The 18,632-nt window shown below is 42.3% G+C and overlaps 1 protein-coding gene across 4 annotated transcripts in view; it reads right to left on the reverse strand.

Annotated features, from left to right (window-relative positions):
* Positions 1-5,131: 5,131 nt before the first annotated feature.
* MXD4 (MAX dimerization protein 4) overlaps positions 5,132-18,632 on the reverse strand; it is a 36,581-nt gene continuing 23,080 nt past the window's right edge. For all 4 annotated transcript variants that reach the window (XM_068679714.1, XM_068679713.1, XM_068679711.1 and 1 more), the window contains 3 exons: positions 13,162-13,276; positions 9,941-10,100; positions 5,132-8,900 (listed from right to left, as the gene is read on the reverse strand). In XM_068679714.1, coding sequence (XP_068535815.1) covers positions 8,752-8,900; positions 9,941-10,100; positions 13,162-13,276 — 424 coding nt within the window. In that variant the 3' untranslated portion in view covers positions 5,132-8,751. The remainder of the gene's footprint in view (positions 8,901-9,940; positions 10,101-13,161; positions 13,277-18,632) is intronic.

An 18,632-nucleotide genomic window follows, 5' to 3' on the forward strand; every position in this document is an offset into this window, starting at 1 on the left:
GCCCTCCTACTACATGTCCTAAATGTGCAGCTCCTCTAATCTCACTTAATGCAGCTGTTGAAATGAATCAATGCAGGGAAACCAGCAACCTCTCAACTCAGCACAGCTACGGCTAATGCCCGTGAAGTTTTCTAGCTCCAGATCAGCACCTGTAATGCCTGCAAGGTGCCGCATGGTGATTTGTACTACAAAGTGGTCTGTGTAAGACTCAGCTTTACCTTAAGCCCTGACCTTGCAGTAATGGGTAAAAAGAGCTGTAGGGTTGAATTCCTCACCATCGGGTTACAGCCTGGTAGGCAGCTGCAGTTGAGGCTAGCTGGAGTTTGCAAATCATCTTGCAGGTGGAGTGCATCACACCTTTCAGATGGGGAAGGAACAAAAGAATTTGCTTCTTATTTTATAAAACGATGTCATTCAGCTCAGTCACTTCCATTAAAATCAGCTTATCCCACGGCAGTATTTCAGCATTGTGTTTTTAGTAGTATATATATCAATGTTGCTCATGTAAAATATACTTGAGTAAAAGAAAATTTTCCAATTTTTACACCTAGCAACCTTTCTAAAATTCCCCTGAACTGAGAGCAAGTCAGCTCTGCTGCTGAAGCCCACATCCCAGAAGTAAGAAGACACATCTGATACAGGAGGATTTAGGACACTTTCTTGACTGCTGCAACTAACACCTTCAGTTCCCTGTGTGACCGGATCCTCTCGATCTTTCTTCACACCAGACTCGTGTGCAGTGTCCAACCTCCCCATGGCCTTGCACAAAACCTCCACCCCCATCTGTTTAGCTGGGCGAGCAGGAGCATATCCTAATTCTGTAGCTGGTTTGGAGCTACGTAGGTGTTGGCCAGTGGCCACCTCCTGAAACAGTTAAGAGCTCAATTGGGCCAGCCTTCGGGCACACTCACCACAGGAAATAATTTAGCTCTCTCTCTACCCAGACATGAAATTTTCATGGAAGTTTTCACCACTGATTATTGTTGCAGCCTCCATCCTATCTCTGCTTTGACAAATTTGGTCAAAATTAGCCTGAAGGTTCAAAAGTTATCAAGGAAAGGAGGAGGGGAACAGATGGATGAAAGAGGAGTTGACAGACAGCATGATCTCATAATCCCCGCTGGCATAAGAATTCAGGCTAGAATTGAAATATTTTAGGTCAGAACATTGTGCACTTAAACTTCTCATTTTGAAAGAACAAGCCTCTAATGTGAAACAAATTTTCATTTGTCAGACCCGAGATCAGCTTTTAGGGGCAGAGATTAAACAGCAGCCTTCTCCTCCAAACACGTTACAAACATATCTCCGAAATTTCTCACAGTCCCCTACCCCACCCACCCACAGCCCCAGATGCTTCCCTGTGTTTGCTTTTGCAGCTCCTTATGGGTCAAGAATGTTTTGCTCTGATTCATTTTTTTTTTCCTGGTTGTGTTCAGACAAAACATAATTAAAGGCTTACCTTACCCTTTTTTTCCATTCCAGGAGCAGTTGTTTTGCATCTGTGTGCAAGAACCAGAGAGGTTGCTCAGATAGCACACTGCATTCACAAGGCATTTTATGGTGGATTCCAACAAATTAAGACGTGGACGTTTCTGGAAGGATGTCTGCAAGCTCGGCACTGCTCCATCCGTGCCATGTTGCATTTGTTTCGCTGCAGAACATGCCTGAGTTGTGTCTGGTGCCTCACGGAGGAGCTATCGATTGCCCATCGGCTGCAGAGAGCAGCCAAGGAGTGCAGTTGCCGTCATGCAGACACTGCAGCTGCCTGAGATAAACCCTCCCACCGAGATACATCTGTCACATGAAAATCTCATGGAAAAGTGTTTTGCTTATTACACGTCTAGGTTGGGGCCTCTTTTGGTGAGAAGAAATAACAGAGGAGACATGGAAGCAAGTTTTTAGCTGAGGAGCTGTGATGGGGTGGAAGCTTTTTCATTTTGCATCCTACTGTTCAGTGGCTCGTAGCAGCAGGATTTTGGAGGTCCCTGATGCAGGTCGCTGGAGTACCAGCCACTCTTTGTAAGCACGGTGTTCTAATGAAAGGAATCGCTTTAAGCAAATTTAAACTCCGAATTAAGCACAGCTTTTGAAGTGCCATGTGAGCTTTTACAACAATCAAGGTAGATTATAAAATCTGGTACCCGCTTGCTTTCTCTCGTGAGCACACACCTCTTCCCTCTGGAGGAACAGGAGATCTCATTCTGAGACCTCGCGCTCCTAGAAAAGCAGGCCAAAGTGATTAGCTCTCTTCAGCTGTAGTGGATACAGTGCCATTATTATTATTATTATTATTATTATTAATAATAATAATAATAATAATAATAATAATAATAATAATAATAATAATAATAATAATAATAAAGCAGGTCCCTGCCACTTCCTTACACTGCTCACTGATGGCAGCCCTCTGCTCCTCGCCTGCCCACCACACCAAACCCTTCCTGCCATGCCGAGGCCCTTGAAAACGCTGGGAAATTTGCAAATTCCAGAAGTATAATAATAGTAATAATAGTAATAACTGAGATCTTTGCCACTAAAACCTCTTTAGACTATATTTTTAGGGGAAGCTGATGGTTATGTTACTATGAATTTAATTATAATTTAAGGCTCTTTCCCATTGAAATTAGCTTGAAAAAAAAAATCATCCTGATAGTCAAGCTTCTGGATTTTTAATATTAAAGTTACTTTTCTTATAAGCAAATCGTAAGATGTTACAAAAGTCAGCAAAGAAGCTGCACAGGTCTTAAACTGACCAGACTTTCAAAAATAGTGCCCCAACATCAGTCATAATAAATTTAGTCATAATAAATTTATAAATCTATGATAATTTAGCAATGTCTGGATAGTATTTTATGTGACTGGTACTTTCAAGAGAAAGCTTTGCTAAAAGCATGGTTTATAATGCTTTGTGCATGAACATTTTTGCTGATTCAGTGGCTTACTGGAATCAAACGTAAAAATACTGACAAGCCACGTACCAGGACTTCAACCTAAAAGGACTGCTTCTGTATTTTTAAGTCGTCTCTGTATTTAAGTGCAACATGCTTGAGAAATTGAAACAAAAACCAAAGGATGTCTCACACCACGGTTGAAAGTGTAATGACACAATTTGCAAAAGCAGTTCAGTTCTGTCCCGCCTCCCATCTCCCCTGCTAACCAACTAAAATGCTCACCGTTGCCTGGCTGTGCATCACCTGAGGTGTGAATTCGATATGCAACAAAATACACAGGCAGGACTTGTAGGCTGCCTGTCACACGCTGCTTTTCTACCTTGCACCGAGCTGGAGTGACTTCAAGTGCAATTCTTTTGAACAGACAGTAACGCGTTTCAATTTGCACTTGGTTTTATAGGTTGGTTTTGTCCTCAGAAATTTAATAGTGGGAATTTACACAGCACCCATGGTTACAGACAAATAACGTTAATGACTATTAAGGTTACGTTGGGCCAACGTAGGTAAAAGAACTTTAATTTGAATAGCACTCCGACCTTAATGCCATACTATTAATTTGAATTGCTAAAGCTCAGTGAGCTCCTTATTAAATAGGCATTAAAGCCATATGTAAAGATCTGCAAAGAGAAGAAACGCTATAAACAGAGATGGTGGAAAATCCTAAGAAAAAACCGAAACCCACAACAAGAAGGTATAAAAATCTGTATTTATATTATGACGAGATATTGGTACAACACAACACTCCGTGCGAGCACCTCATAGGTGTGTACAGACGACCCCTGACAGTGTCCCACATCTCACAGACAGACCCTGCCTTTTGGCTCTCGGACCCAACGGCTCTGGCACAGAACCACTCGCAGCTTCACCAGTGACCACGCGTGCTGAAATGTCACCATGTAAAAATCCTTATTGCACAGACTCTATAAATTAGAGACCCCACATAACCACATTTTATGCCTCTCGTGCTAAATGGAAGGAAGAAATTCTGAAATCAGAGCACCTTCACTATGCTTTGCTGGGGAGCAAGCCTCTCGGTGCACTTGCCTCCCCAGGAACCTTTTGCAGGGATTAATTTAAAACAAATTAGATAGAAAGAACGTGACCAAATGGTTTCTAGTATTTTCTGTTTGATATTTCCCCTGCGTTTTAATTCTAGGTAGGTAGGTAACATTGGATGGGCTTCTGCAGCTACCAATTAACGATGTTGCAGTTACTCAGCCACTTGAACAATTTGCTTAGTTGCTGGTGAAGCTTCTGTTATTTCTAATCCATTTCTCCCTTTACTATTTTGGGGGGGTGCAGATCTTCTTTAAGAGTATCTAAAGGGATTCAGGTCTCCTTCCACCGGTTTTGGGAAGAGCAAGTTAGTGGATTAAATATCAACTGTTATTGGCTCTTATCACACGCAAAAACAATGGCCTGGAGCATCAAAATATTTAACAGCTTTCTGAAGGAGCAACCTGCTTTGCAGACATTCCTTGATCAATACCGGCATCAAATGGCAGCGTATGAAATTAGCATCACTTAACTAAAAGCAGCGGTGGAGTGCTTCTTTCTTAAAGTGTCCATGTTTGCCACAGCGCTGCTCTGCAAGGACAAGTTCACCGCTTGGCACCGTTCTGCTCTGAAGCTGGTTGGGTGGAGGTGGAATCGCTGCTCCCAGGAGCAGAGGCTGCTGCAAACACCCTGAAGTCCTGCAAACGTTCGTCCTGTGGCTGAGCGCCTCTGCCTTGTGCACACAGCTTCACCGCGTCTGCTCCCTTGGCACTGAAGTCAGTTCGCTGGAGTTGGTCACCTACAACGTACAGGAGGGTGCTCAGGCAGCTGTCACGGTAACTTGTAGATCAACAGGTGTAACTTGGTCTTTTTTAACAAAATAAGGTTGGATGTGGTACAACTGAACCCATACCTGCTGATGTCAAGAAAAATAACACCGCTGAAGATCACAGAAAGTCGTCATTCTTTAAATTAGAGGCTGTTTTTTTTTTCTCCATCTCAAATCTCACACTAAGAAGTTAGTAATAACGAAACAGCTAGAAACAAGCTAGAAACACCAGAGGAAAAACTCTGCCCTTCTCATGGGTTCGGGGGGGCTGTTTATGGCTGCTTTAATCTGATGAAGCTCACTCTGAGATGAGTTTGGTTTTTGCACAAAACAAAATTTCAGGACGCAATCTCTGTTGTTTTTTTTTTGTTTGTTTGTTTGTTTTTACAAAACTCAGGATGCACTCTCTGGGTAACAACGTGCCGCAGCTTCTACTGGTCAAACCCTGCTCTTCCAGGAAGACACACCAGCCTCCGTGGGATACAAGGTAGGCAGAGACAGGATGGGAGCGAAGGCGTATTCATCCTCCTAATTGCAGTGGAGAATCTGCAGAAAAAGTTAACTGTTTGGGGCAGCTCTGCAAGCTGCTCCCGGCTGGCAGCAGGCTCGCAGCAGAGACCCAGGACAGGGGAAAAAACAGCCCCAAAGCAGCAGAGGGGCACAGGTCCTCCGCCAGCCCTGTGCTGCAAGGAGGCACGCTCCGTCCTCCAGCCCAGGAGGAGGCTGACCCTCCTCTTGCAAAAAGGGCTTCTTGGTGACTTCATCTCTCCAGAGCCTTTTCCGCAGAGGAAATGACCCAGCAGCCCTGTCATCTTTTCTCTGCTCATTCTTTCCCGGCGTGGTAATTGCAGAGTGGAAAAAGAAGATGGGCTGAGAAGTGGGAGCTTCTCACCTGCTAAAAGCATGGTCAGGACACCAAACAGCACCTGTAGGGTTTAATACAGGAGCCAGCAGTATTCATTTTGCTCTAACGCCGTGACTACAGACACAGTTGTGTGCACACACCAATGTGTGCATGCACACCAAGCACATGTGCAAAGATTCAGCCTAAAAATGAGGGAAACCAGCATGCCATCTCCATCCCTCGATGACACATCCGAGCCCCGGCTGTCCCCAGCGAGGGTGGCTGCACCCAGCAGCAGCCAAACCCAGCAGTGGGTGCAGCCGTGCCATCACCAGCAGCCGGATTTCTTCGGTACCTGGTCTGCAGACAAGGGGGCTACGGCTGAAAACACCTCTCAGAGCAGGCTGCACATAAGGGAGAACAGCACGGTCACGTTTTTCTTGATCGGGAGAATAGCCCCCACTGGAATAACTGAAAAAGTGAAAACAAATAAACCCTTTTTATTTCCACTCAAGATTATTCGAGTAATTTTTATTGAAAATATAAGATCTACAAAGCCATGGATACCCAGCGTGGAAGAACTCATTAAGTTAGCACATTCATCTTTAAAAGGAAAATTTCAGGTCGACCTAAGGTACAATAATGTTCAATTTAAAATCTTGTCTTTCCTTCTGTAAGTTTCAAATCTCTTTTCATTAGGAGGTTCTGTGCAAGAGCTGCTTGTCATGAAAGGAAACACTTTACAATTCATGAGTGTGTTCATTATATAATAAATGAACAGCAACAATATACTAGCCTTTTTTTTTTTCCTGTTAACAGTCGTGTGTTAAAGTAAACTCTTATTTTTTTTTTGTTTCCATGATTTGGAAATTAGTTACATATGCACCAAAGGAGCTAGTAATTTCTGCTGCTTGTCAGCTACACACAATGAGTATATTGCTGTGTGCTTTCCCCAATAATGAGGATTTTAGTAATATGCAAGGTGTAGATAACATAATACCAAAACCTGCATCACAGAAAAGGTTAATTGTTTTCTTATTCAGCTGCCAGAGTTTATAACCTTAGGCCCCTCCCCAGAGCCAAAGTAGGGGTGGCCATCCATTAGGTTATGTAAATTAAATGTATACGTTTTCCTTGTTGGCAAGTTCCAAGCGGTAAGCGAGAGTGCAAACAAGGATCTGTAAGCTGCCACAAAATGTATTCATATTTCTACTCCGTGTTGTAAGAGCCAAAGGGAGGACACGTATGTCAGATGTTGAAAGAACAACTGAATCTTTGTTTTTGATCATTATGGTCAGTACGTCATGAGGTCTTGTAGCTGAATGCTAAAAATGGCACCACACTTGGACATCCCATAGCCTGACACAGTACATTTGTGTTTCCCTAGCCACTGAGCGCTGGTCTCACAGAGACCCTGACTTTATTTATAAGCTAACAAAAAATAGATTCGGGTGCTGAAGAATCACAGGGAGGGCTCATACAAAGACAATTAACCCTCGCACCAAAACCTAATTTTATGGTTTTACTTAAAGCCACACTGAATCAGTTGTGAGAGGGTGAAGATATAAATACACCTCTCTGCTTCATCGGCAAGAAGGTGGACAACTGACCATTCAAACAGAGGGGCTGGAAACAAAGCTTAGTTGTCCTTTAAACAATGAAAAGGAGAGGCATACATAAATGGTCACCAAGGCACAATATGACAAAGGTGAAGAGTCCCTGAGACTCTGGTCTGGGTCTGTACCATTCCCCTCCCTATACAAGTAAATGAGAACATTTAGGAAAATATAATACAAAATCTCTTACAGGAAATATAGACTACACTTGCTAAAATCACTTCCCTAAAAGTGTTTATAGCTTTTTTCTTTTTTTTTTCCTTTTTTTTTTTTTTTTTTTAAAAGACCTTCTTTAAACAGGTAATGCAAAGACTGGTCCGTTTTTTTCTTACCCGGCAAGCCAAGCTCTAATGACTTCACTAAGCAGAAGTTGTATTAAAATACATCTTCATAGTATTGCTACAATTTGGGTAAATATGTTCTGAACAGCTTGATGAGTACTAAATAAACTTTGCTGTTTTACAGCATACATTTTATTTTTTTTTTGCACTTTTAAAGAATAGAAAAATGCAATTATAGTGTGCAAAAGAAAAAAAAGATTAATTATCTTCTAGCTGAATACTGTAATTTTAAGCCATGCCTTCCATAAAAATGTATTGACATGTGTAAATAGAAAAAAAAAAGAACAAGCAAACAGAAGTTTTCCTTGCGAGGAAAGATTATCGCAATCTGGATCACTTGAGTTCTGTATTCTTCAGACAAAGAAATTGAGGAAAAAACAAACACCGAAAACACTGAAATGCTTCAAACGTCATCCATTCCACAATAACAGGTTAAAATTGCAGTGTTGGTTTCTACTACTCCTGTTAAGATGGATAGAATGATTTGCTGCTGGTTGGATATTGAATACAAAAAAGCAGAAGAAAGTTGAGATCATCCCACATGAAGTCATTGTTAGAGCTGGCTTTTCCCCCGTTTTGAAGTACAGTAGTGACTTGTAAGTATGACCTTATCTAAAGATCATCTGAAATTTGAAGGTTTATCTGCCTGCTTCACCCAAACAACAACTGCTGAAAGAATTTATGTTACAGAGCCTGCTATACAGCATTCAAAATGTTGGGTTTTTTTTCCATGAAAAAATACCACAAAAAGTAGTTTTAAAGTTTTTGCATCTCTGAATCACTAACACATTGTAGGTTCCATTTATTCCTCGATGTTTGAAAATGGTTTCTGCAAAAATCAAAAGAACTGTCAAACTTCCTGACGCCATGCTTCCAACAGTTTGAATTTAATACTTCTTGAATGGAATGACAATTTATTTTCTTTAATTTGCAGTATGGCTACATCAAGCTAGCTTTAAGTCACAACTGTACCTAACCACAGTTCTCTGCAGCCAACCCATGATTTACAATATCTAATATTGTGGTTACAGTGCAGGGAACCGTGGGTACGAAACCTCCATGTCAGAGTTACTGTGGTTGGGGTTTCCCGGAAGAGTGGCAGTTGACACCTCTGGAATATTCATATATAAGTGCTTCAGTCAGATGGTCCTGAGTCGAACTGGTCACTCAGGCACTATGAGAGCCTGGCATTCAGTCTGCGGGAATGTGTGTAACCTCCGTCGCTCGAGCCGCTTTGCAAACTGTAGTGGTCTTCAGCATCACTGGCACTTCCAATACTGTCCATTTCACCTGGTGTAAATTCCATTCCTTCAATGTCTACTTCTAAAGGAAACACAAAAAGGCACGTTTTCAGAAACGCAGCAGCTCTAACAAGTGGTCAGGGGCCACTACTGCCTGTGTAAATCAACATTCAGGTAAGACCTGGATGGTACCTCGTTTTCTGTAATTAAAAAGACCTGGAACAGCAGTTCCTGGGGTAAGCAGCATCCTGTCCACATGAGAATTAAAATCCCTTCTGTCCTCATCCACATACAGCACGGCATCAATACCAAATGCTGTCCCAGAACTGTTCCAATCTATGCATAGACACTGATTTTAACAAAAAAAAAAAAAAAGAAAAAAAAGGAAAAAAAAAAACAACAACACACGCACAAAAAAAAAAAAAACAACAACCTGAGAGGCTGTAACACTGCAGCACCACCGTTCACACTAATTCCAACCTATGCAGGTGTCAGCTAGCAGTGACCGCGGTGTAGCCATCTGTCCCCAGTAACTGCACTGGGGCTGACAACTCATCTCCCATAGCCCCTGAAAAAGTCAGCATGCGTGAGTTTTCGGTCTCAGAGAAAACTGCAAATAAGAAAACAAGAAATGGTGACAGGGAGCTTGAAGAGCTCAGTCTTAAATGAGAACCAAATGCAGAAGACACTTGGTGATCACTGCACAGAAAATATTTTAAAATTTCACAATAAATGATGTGGAATTAATTTATTCACACAAATGAATTAAGACAAATAACATCTTTTCTTCCAAGAAGAAAATATTATGCCAGCCTTACCAATAATTACACTAAAAATTCGGAACATTAAATGGTAATTGTTTAAAAACCTGGCAAAAACTCACGCTGTATAAATAGCTTTACAAAAATCAAAACTGATTAGAAAAAAAAAATGTTTTGCAAAGAATGTACAAAAGATGTAGTAGTTTTTTATTCTGCAGATTGCATAATGGAACAATTTTGCATGGGTTTTGTTGAAAGCTTGATTTTAGTTCTAAATAATGCTTTTCTGTTTTCTTGCTTCCCTGCTTCTCTTTTCCTTCCTGCTCCTGCAGCTCCCTCCGGGAAGCCCTGGTTGCGTTACCTTGTTCAGAGTCAGTGGATATTGTTGATCCCATGCTGTCAGTGCGGATGCGCTCCATGCCCTGCACGGATAGCTGCTCCAACCTGCGCTTGAGGTAGCGGTGCTCCCGCTGTAATTGTTCTTTAATATTTAGAGCTTTTCGGTCCTGTTCTTCCAATTTCTTAAAGGGAGAGAGAACTGGTAAGCCACCGTTTTTTATCCGCATTAAAGCAAAAGTAACTTAAGATCTTTTCATGAGCGGTTCTTTTAGAGCAGGAATTGATGATCAGGCAAAATCGTCTTTGCTACTGTTATTCAGAGCTCCCTACAATTTCGACTGTCCAGGCCAGAACTGAGTTTGTTTCACAGCAAAAGACATGAATATAGGGGAAAAAAAATCCCTTAGAGACTCCTTTGCCACTAGCAAGTTCCTCAGCTAAGACTGAATTATTGTTGCCTTGGTTCTGGGGAATATTTTAATCATTCTGTCAGGCAAAACTGTCATCATCTTTGATAACCAGAGCACAGCTCAGGTTTCAGTCAGAATGCAATGCCTGTTTTGGTGAAATAAAGAAGTTTTCACCGTAAAGGAACCATTATGAGGCTCCTCAATGGTCTCCCTCCTACCACAGGCTATGGAAATGTTTACCTTTTAGAGCACTTCACTAACATTACTCCAGTACTGCTTGTATAAAATAGGAGGCATTTACCAACAATTGCCTTCATTCTTGCATTTCTATTTCCTAGAACTTCTCTGGAGCTACTCTGGTAATTCTATGATAACCACCTATCAAATCAGTGCTATTAATCCAATATTTCTCAGCAAATAGCCTCTGAAAGGATCCTGGCACAGCACTGCCTAAAATCTCCCCTGTTGCTTGAATAAAAGAAGGTATTTGGAAATAAAAAGGATACCTCACACCCTGTAAAACGTGCTGCACTGTTGGTACAAATGTCATACAGAAACATTTTACTCTAGGATTTCAACTGAACACTTTACCGATGTTTTTGTACTGATAGCCATTTTCAAAAATTGTCTACATAACTAGGGAAGAAAATACAATGAGTACAATGGGATCAAAAGCTGGAACTACGAACAAATCAAGGCCAAAAAAATAAAAATAAAAAGACAATTTTTTTCATCTAAATTATTAAATAAATTGCATGTTGTAGCAGTAAAAGCACATACAAGGAAGACTGAATTTCTCTTTGAGCTGTGTTTACATGCCCATACAATTTAGGGGATGGACTGGGAGCAAACACTGCTGCTGATGATTCTTCCCTACCATCTGAATGAACCTAGGCTTGGTTTTCTAGAGAAGGCTGGCGTGGGACAGCATACACCAAACCACAGGCCAAATGACCACAAAGATTCTGCTGTTCCAATGCAACCCTGAAAGCAAACACATTTATCTTTGAAAACCTAATTGCCATTATTCAATGAGGCAGCTTCCCTGCTGACTTGAAAACTAACTTCTGTAGCCTGTAAGGCCCCACACTACTTAGATACACATCACGCATAGGAACACGATGTTAGAGTAAGAAAATGGGCCGGTACATCCATGTACACAGCAAACCAAGTGTGCCCAATTGATCAGATTTCCTTTTCCTGTGTTTTCCTGGCTGCAGTCCCAAAGTCTAACAACTATTTTGGGAATGAACTTAGTGATTTGTATCCAGGAGACTCAAAACTGTCTCAAAACTGTCCAATCGTTCAGGGCAAGTTTCGGTGAGCGAGTGTGTGTTCAAAACTAATTATTGGATTAGATTATTGTATTAGAAATGACAGAGGGGCACTGGCACACTCTGGCAGTGCAGCAGGGAGGTAGCTGTCTTCAAAGCCTGTAGGCCGGATGAAGAGGAACAATTAAGTGGCAGGCCAGGAGGGATAGGTTTGGTTAAAATCTCAAAAAAAAAAAACTGAACTTCAGTTTCACTTTTCAGAGAATGAGGACTTGGTACTGTGCATGATGGACTTTGAAACAACATGCTCCTAGCTTTTTTTTTTTTTTTTTATCAGCAGCTGAAATGGTAACTACATGGCTGATCTCTCACACTTGCCACTTGTAAAAACAGATTTGCAGTTTGTATGCATAAACCCACGATGGAGGGGGGGGGTAGCCCAAGACAAAAACCACATGCAGTGCCTTTCATGCATGTTAGCCTGAATTATAAACACGAGGCCAAAATCTCAAATGGTAAAAACAGGGGTTGCTCAGCTGGAGTAAATGTGCTTACAAGAGCTGAAGTAGCTCAATAACCTTGTTCTCGAGGTATGGTTTTGCTTAAATTCATCTTTAGTACTTCCTACGAATTACACCCATTTCTGCAATTGCACTGAATCTTAATGCTGTACAACAGCAGGCTGTTTGCAGAAATATTCCTAGATTACTGGCAGTGTTTGACCTCTCTTCATACTTTTCACTTTCCTATCTTTTCCCCCCCTCTAACACTGAAGAAATGCCAGATGAATAATTACAGTCCTGGACACAGCAGCAGCAATCTGCATTCTTTAAGTTTTTACATTTAAATACTTGTTTTATATTTGCATGTAGCCTGATTTCCCTGAAAACAACAAGAGTGAAACTAGAGTGTCTTGGAAAGGAGGAGGCCTGGGGAGGATCTTCCTTTGTTTACCTGTGCAAATACATGACCTGTACTGCTGCTGACGCACAGGTGAGGTTTTGGTTTTGTTTTCAACTTGTGGCACAGATGTTACACGCACAAATATGCAAGGGGAGTGGCAGCTAACACGAGATTACGTTTATTTTTGGTTTCTTTTCGATGACTGTCAAATGCTCCAGGATCTGGTCATCGGGGTAAAGGACGAGGACAAGACTTATAGTGGCTATAAAACCCTTTGACTCCATTCGTTATTTCATTATTACTTGTTAATATTTTTACATTAAAATTAGTGCAGTACCAACGCTACTTTGATTAAAAACCATATATTAATCAAAGAAGAGCCCTGATACATATATATTCTTAATACAATGTAAACTAAGCAGAAACCACAAAATCACCATTTCATGTATCTGAGACTGCTGGGTAAATTGTAAAACACACCAAAACTTGACACTGAGTGAAATCCCTGCATCTAATGAGGATGAACATATCCAGAAGATGAGACATATGGGTATGGATTTTGTGTGAAAATTAACTTCCTCTCTATGGATACACATTCTGGAAGGTTCTGCCTTAAAAACGGGAAAATAAAATAAAATACAGATGAACGTTTTTACCTTGATATGCATCTTAGCTCTTTTCAACAGGCTGAGGGTGGTGTGCCTGGTGCTGTCCGGCCCGAGAGGCACAAGCTGTTTTAGCTGCTCCAAATATAGCCGGAGTTTAGCCCGCCTGCAATCATTAAAAATGAAGAGCGTTGTAGTACAGTTGCACTCGGATAGCACATCCTATATGCAAACACCATCTGTTTGCAGGATCTCTCTGCAGAGCTCGATTCAACAGTGGCTTCCTCTCCCCTCCCTTTGGCAAAGTTTCAGAGCAAAAGGTCACTCGAAATGTAGTAATGCTGCTTGGCACATTTATGCAGTATTTTCATACCTAGATTTCAAAGCAGTTTGCTCAGCCTGGCTAGTCCCAACTTAAGGAAGGGGAAGTACACTCAGAGTAATTCAACCAAAGTTGCACGCTGACTTTGAGGTTGTATAAAGAAGAAAAACACGGACTTCAGGGAGAAACCAGCTCTGGCCACGCTGGGTCCTGCTTCACCTTTGCAAGTGGTACTACTACTGCTCTCAACAAGCTTTCTCCTGTATTAATGACATCAAACCCATCAGCAAAGTGTGGATCAAGGAGGTGGCATTTCTACAGACACTCCGTTTCCAAACATCTTATATTTCATTGTGTAATTTCTTTGCATTTCTTTGTATTTCTTCATTTCTTACAACCTTACTTTAACTATCCAAAACAAAGCAGTAGTGAAAAAAAGAACATTGTGTGAGTATTTCTACAGTTAAAACCAAGAGAAAATCCCTCCTGTTTTTCGTGCATAATCCTGAACAGGAATCCTGACGAAATTACCTCTCAGTTTGACAATGAGATAGATGCAGAAGCGCTTACATGAGCAACATCTGTAATATTTTCTCTCTGCCAGTCTGTTACAGCTTGAACAACACGATCTGGAGCGTGCCTACATCCCCCACAAAGCAGTCATAGTAAGCAAAGCGGATCACAAGTGTGACATGAATAATTATCTTTCTCAGATCTGCTACATGCTGTACGCATGAAGGAAACAAAACAAACTGCAGGAAACTGAATGCTCCTGGTCAAGAATGAGCCTTCTTTTGAACACTCAGTTCAGAAGAAGAATTCAGCATTAGTGTCTGAAGTGCCACTTGAGAGGATTTAATATACACTGATGACAAATTACACGTGTAATTGGAATGATTAGTGCAATATAGAGACAACCTGAGAATAAATGGGGGAAAGAAGTAAAACAAAGCAAAAAAACTAATTAAAATTCAGTGCTGTAATGACAACACATTTAGTTCTGGCTGCCTATAAATCAGCAGTGTATTAGGTGGGAATTCAAAGAGCATTTCTTTGAAATTATTAATTCTTCATTATTAATTCTCCATTCAGGAGAAGAAGATTATTGGTGAAAATGCGATTCTCAAGAGAAAAGCAATGACACGTTCTTTGTTTAGGCCTGGGGTTTGTTTTTAAATTCAAGGTTCTAAATTTAACAATATAAAAGCTTTTATTTAACTATGGACTGGGGTAGATACCCAGGTAAGTAACCCCACCAGCCTGCAGAGCACCCTGTAACTGCTGATTTAAACTCAGACACTGACCTTTAAAATAGGTCCAGAAGATAAAAGTACCCCAACTAGGGACTACTGGTATCTGTACTGAGAACAAAGGTAAATTTTTATTTCTGTGTCTCTAGCCTCTACCAACTACCTGGCTTTTTTGTGTTTTAAATAAAAAACTTGCTTCAGGCACTAAATTCTATTAATCTTTTTGGTTTTTAAATGGCCTCTAAACATGCACGCAGTCATCTGCGTCACTCAGCACAACTTGGATGCAACTCTATTTAGACAGCTGACAGAAGTAGGGACTGCAGATAAAGGAGGACGTGGCAAGGAAGAGGACAAGAATAGCATCCAAGCAGCAAAGAGAGAGTTAAATACATGGAAATGGAACTAGCAGTGTGCTTACAGTAGTTAGAAGCATTATAATGAACATACAGAACTGCTGATCTGAGATCTGCTTGGTAGGAATCCTGAAAAACATTAACGGAGCCCGACTGCATGCTGAACTTTTCAGCCTCTGTTGCTATTTGAAGAAAGTCTGCTTGCCATGGGGAAAAAATCAGGTTTTAGTGTGCTTCATTACCATCAGCTGGGGAATTAACAGATCCTACCACGATCAGTGGGCAATGCCACGTGCCTTTTCAAAGCACTCATTCTTGTTGTGTTGTATGCAAACCAGGTAAAGCAGGACTTCACAGAACTGCTAGGAAGAGCATGTGACTGAAGCTAAGAAGAATATTTTAAACAACCAATGAGAAGAATTAAAAAGAGCTAAATATCAAAAAAAAAAAAAAAAAAAAAGAAAGAATGCTTTAAAGCATTCTCAGCACTAGCTACTGTCAGCACTAAATGTAATAAGCACATCTGCTAAAAGACCTATTCTAATTTCATTTTTTTTTAGGGGATTTCTTTCATTTATTCACTCAGCACTTATGAAACCATGAAAGATTTTAAAGCATAAGCACGTAGATCTTTACATAAATATGGGCATGTTTATGATACTAATTCATACATCACAGCACAAAAGCAGAATCGATGGCACGGATTAGGAAGGTAACAAAACAAAAGCAGCCCATCACAGTTACCAGAGTAAATATCCCCATGTTTTCCAGTTTACACATCGCAGTAAAAAGAAAGCACTGTAAGAATGCCAGCAAACGTCTCAGGCATGTTATGGTAACAGACCACACCACCAGCAGCAAGGGACCTGAACTTCACGGCAGGTGAGCTGTCACGTACAGGATCTGCCAGCCCTGACTTCCCTCCTTTACTGCAGGGAACTGACTGCTCTCTCTCCTCGGCCGAGGGGAACCACCCAGCAGGCAGCCACAGAGGTAATCACAGCCCGAGCTGCTTTGTGTTTCGCAGATCACGCCACGTACTCCACCTAGAAAACAAGCCGCCCGGTCCCAGAGGAACAGGGGAACGGTGTCCCTGCGTGAGATGCGGTTCAGGCGCAGTAATTACACTGCTCCAGCTTCAAAACCCGGCACGTTCGCCCACACCACGTGTGATGTCTAAAGCAGTGCCTATAAAAGCAAGCACTTTCCTCACCTCGTGCGGATGCACAGAAACATCCCCCTCGTTGCTGCTCCTGAATTGATCCAAGGAGAGGATCTATAAAAAAAAATGCCCCAAATCTGCATCCTCGAGCTGTGCAGCAGCAGCGAGGTCCCAAGCTGGAGCTGGGGAGCCAACGCCGGAGGGACCTGTCTCACACTGGTATATCTGATTTTTGCCAGAAAATACCGGGGTTTTGGATGTTCTGAGGAAACGTCTGCCAGCTGGGACTCCCCTGAACTGGTTTTGACTGGGCACTACTGGTCAGCACTTCTGAACAAACAGCAGGACGAAACCTGCCACACCACAAGGCGTGGGTCAGGGGGGCTGTGCCTCAGGAATCACAGAATCATCAAGGTTGGATAAGCCCTCCAAGATGATCTGCTCCAACCATTCCTACCACCAATGTCACCACCAAACTGTGTCCCCAAGCACCGGGCCCAACCCTTCCTTGAACACCCCCAGGGACGGTGACTCCACCACCTCCCTGGGCAACCCATCCCAATGCTCGGCCACTCTTTCTGAAGAGAAATGTCTCCTCATTTCCAACCTGAACCTCCCCCGGCACAACTTTAGGCCATTCCCTCTTCTGCTTCATCACCTGTGGGCATCCAGCTGGGAAGCTGAGGCCTGCCTCAGGGCGCTCCGCCACAGGACAAAGCAGAAACCCAGCAGTGCTGGCAGCTTCCACCATGGCTGGAAATGGAACCAGTTCCATTTCCATTTCCACACGGGCACATCCACCATAGGTTTGTCTGAAGACCACTCACTGCAGCCCACAGAGACCCCACTCCAGTGCTCGCCCACGAAAAGCCAGGAGAAATACTGGCCGCTCCGCTCACCGCGTCTCGTAGACAGGCTGCCACGCAAAAGCAAATGAACATCTTTGGCTCAAGCCATTTTCAGAATTGCAGTAAATGCATCTGTGAAGTAATAGTCAAAAAAACTTCTCCATATGCAGGAAATCCCAGGTGCAAATACATTTTAAGACAGCAAGAAATGGAATACTACACTGCAGAGGGGGGGGAAACAAAACAAAAAAGCCTATTGTTCACACTGGATAATCTTAATTCCAGGAAAACTGCAACAATTCCAAGAAATTCCTACAACTACTTGATGGGCGGTTGCAATGGGAACAAAATCCTCCTCAGCAAGGCCAAGTAATGTAATAAGAAGCAATGGTTGTGAATTGGGAGCTTCATGATGGTCATTAAGAAACAGATTTTTTACGAGGGCGGTGGCGCACAACTAGCATAGGTTGCCCAGAATGGCTGCAGAAATGCTGTCCTCAGGGGTTTTTGAAGAGTCACCTAGACAAAACCACTGGTCCCTCCGATGGAGATTTCAGTGGTCACACAAATCGGATTGCTTGTGAAGATGCAGTATTTAACTCAAAAAATTGTCCCCGCTAACAAAAATGATGCACTTGACACTGTGCCAATCTGACCCAGTACAGTGCTGTAGGCTCGGGGCGTGACCTGACCCACCTGTAGTCTTTCCACATGGGCTCTGCACAGCTTTTTTACATAGCGAAGTGACAGAAACAGCCTACGGACAGTCAAAAAACAGGTATATTCAGCTGCCCAGCTCCCTGATGGCAGTGAAGAAACAAAGGTACATTTCCTAAACCATGCAGGTACAAATCCAGGGACCCTATTTGGGGCCTGTTATTTAAACCATCGATCCACACAAAGCCAACTGGAAAGGCAAAGCTTTCCTTTGGCAAGCACGTGTCCCAAACAAGCTGCTTTTTCCTCACTGTGGCATGCCTCAGCCAGGCCTAAGCGAAATTAAATGGCCACGGATGCTTGTGACAATGAGAAATCCTGTCACAGCTGTGCAGAATCACTTGCAGAAAGCATCCAAATGGCAATGCTCATCCGTGATTTCTCAACAAGCACAGGGAAGAGCATAAAACTCAATAGATACAGGTCAAATTCCTGACGTGTCCACCGGGTGTGTCCTCGAGGGCTCAGTCCCCGTCCTCCCCAGGCTAGAAGAGCGACTCTCACACGTACTCGTTCTCTTGTTGACTCAACGCTGGCTGTAAAAGGGAAGGCCCAACTCTATCAGCCACGTTTGCTGTCCCATGGGAGGTCCTAGAACCGTCCACTCCACTTTGTTTCAATACCCACAGCCCAACCATCGTGTACTACTGAGGTATGCATGGGCAGGAATCAACGTTTGCCTCACAAGAAGGCCCAAGCTGTGCTTTCTGCAAGATGTTTTCACTGCTAAAAATGCTTGCATGGCTGAACATGTGTCTCTATTTCAGATCTCCCAAATTTAGTCCACTAAGCTAAACAGTGTGTACAGGAGGTTGTCATACTCTCAAATCAACTGCTAAATATATGTGCATGGTGATGCTATGCAAA

This window comes from Anas acuta, chromosome 4 (assembly GCF_963932015.1).
Source record: "Anas acuta chromosome 4, bAnaAcu1.1, whole genome shotgun sequence".
NCBI classification, from domain to species: Eukaryota; Metazoa; Chordata; class Aves; order Anseriformes; family Anatidae; genus Anas; species Anas acuta.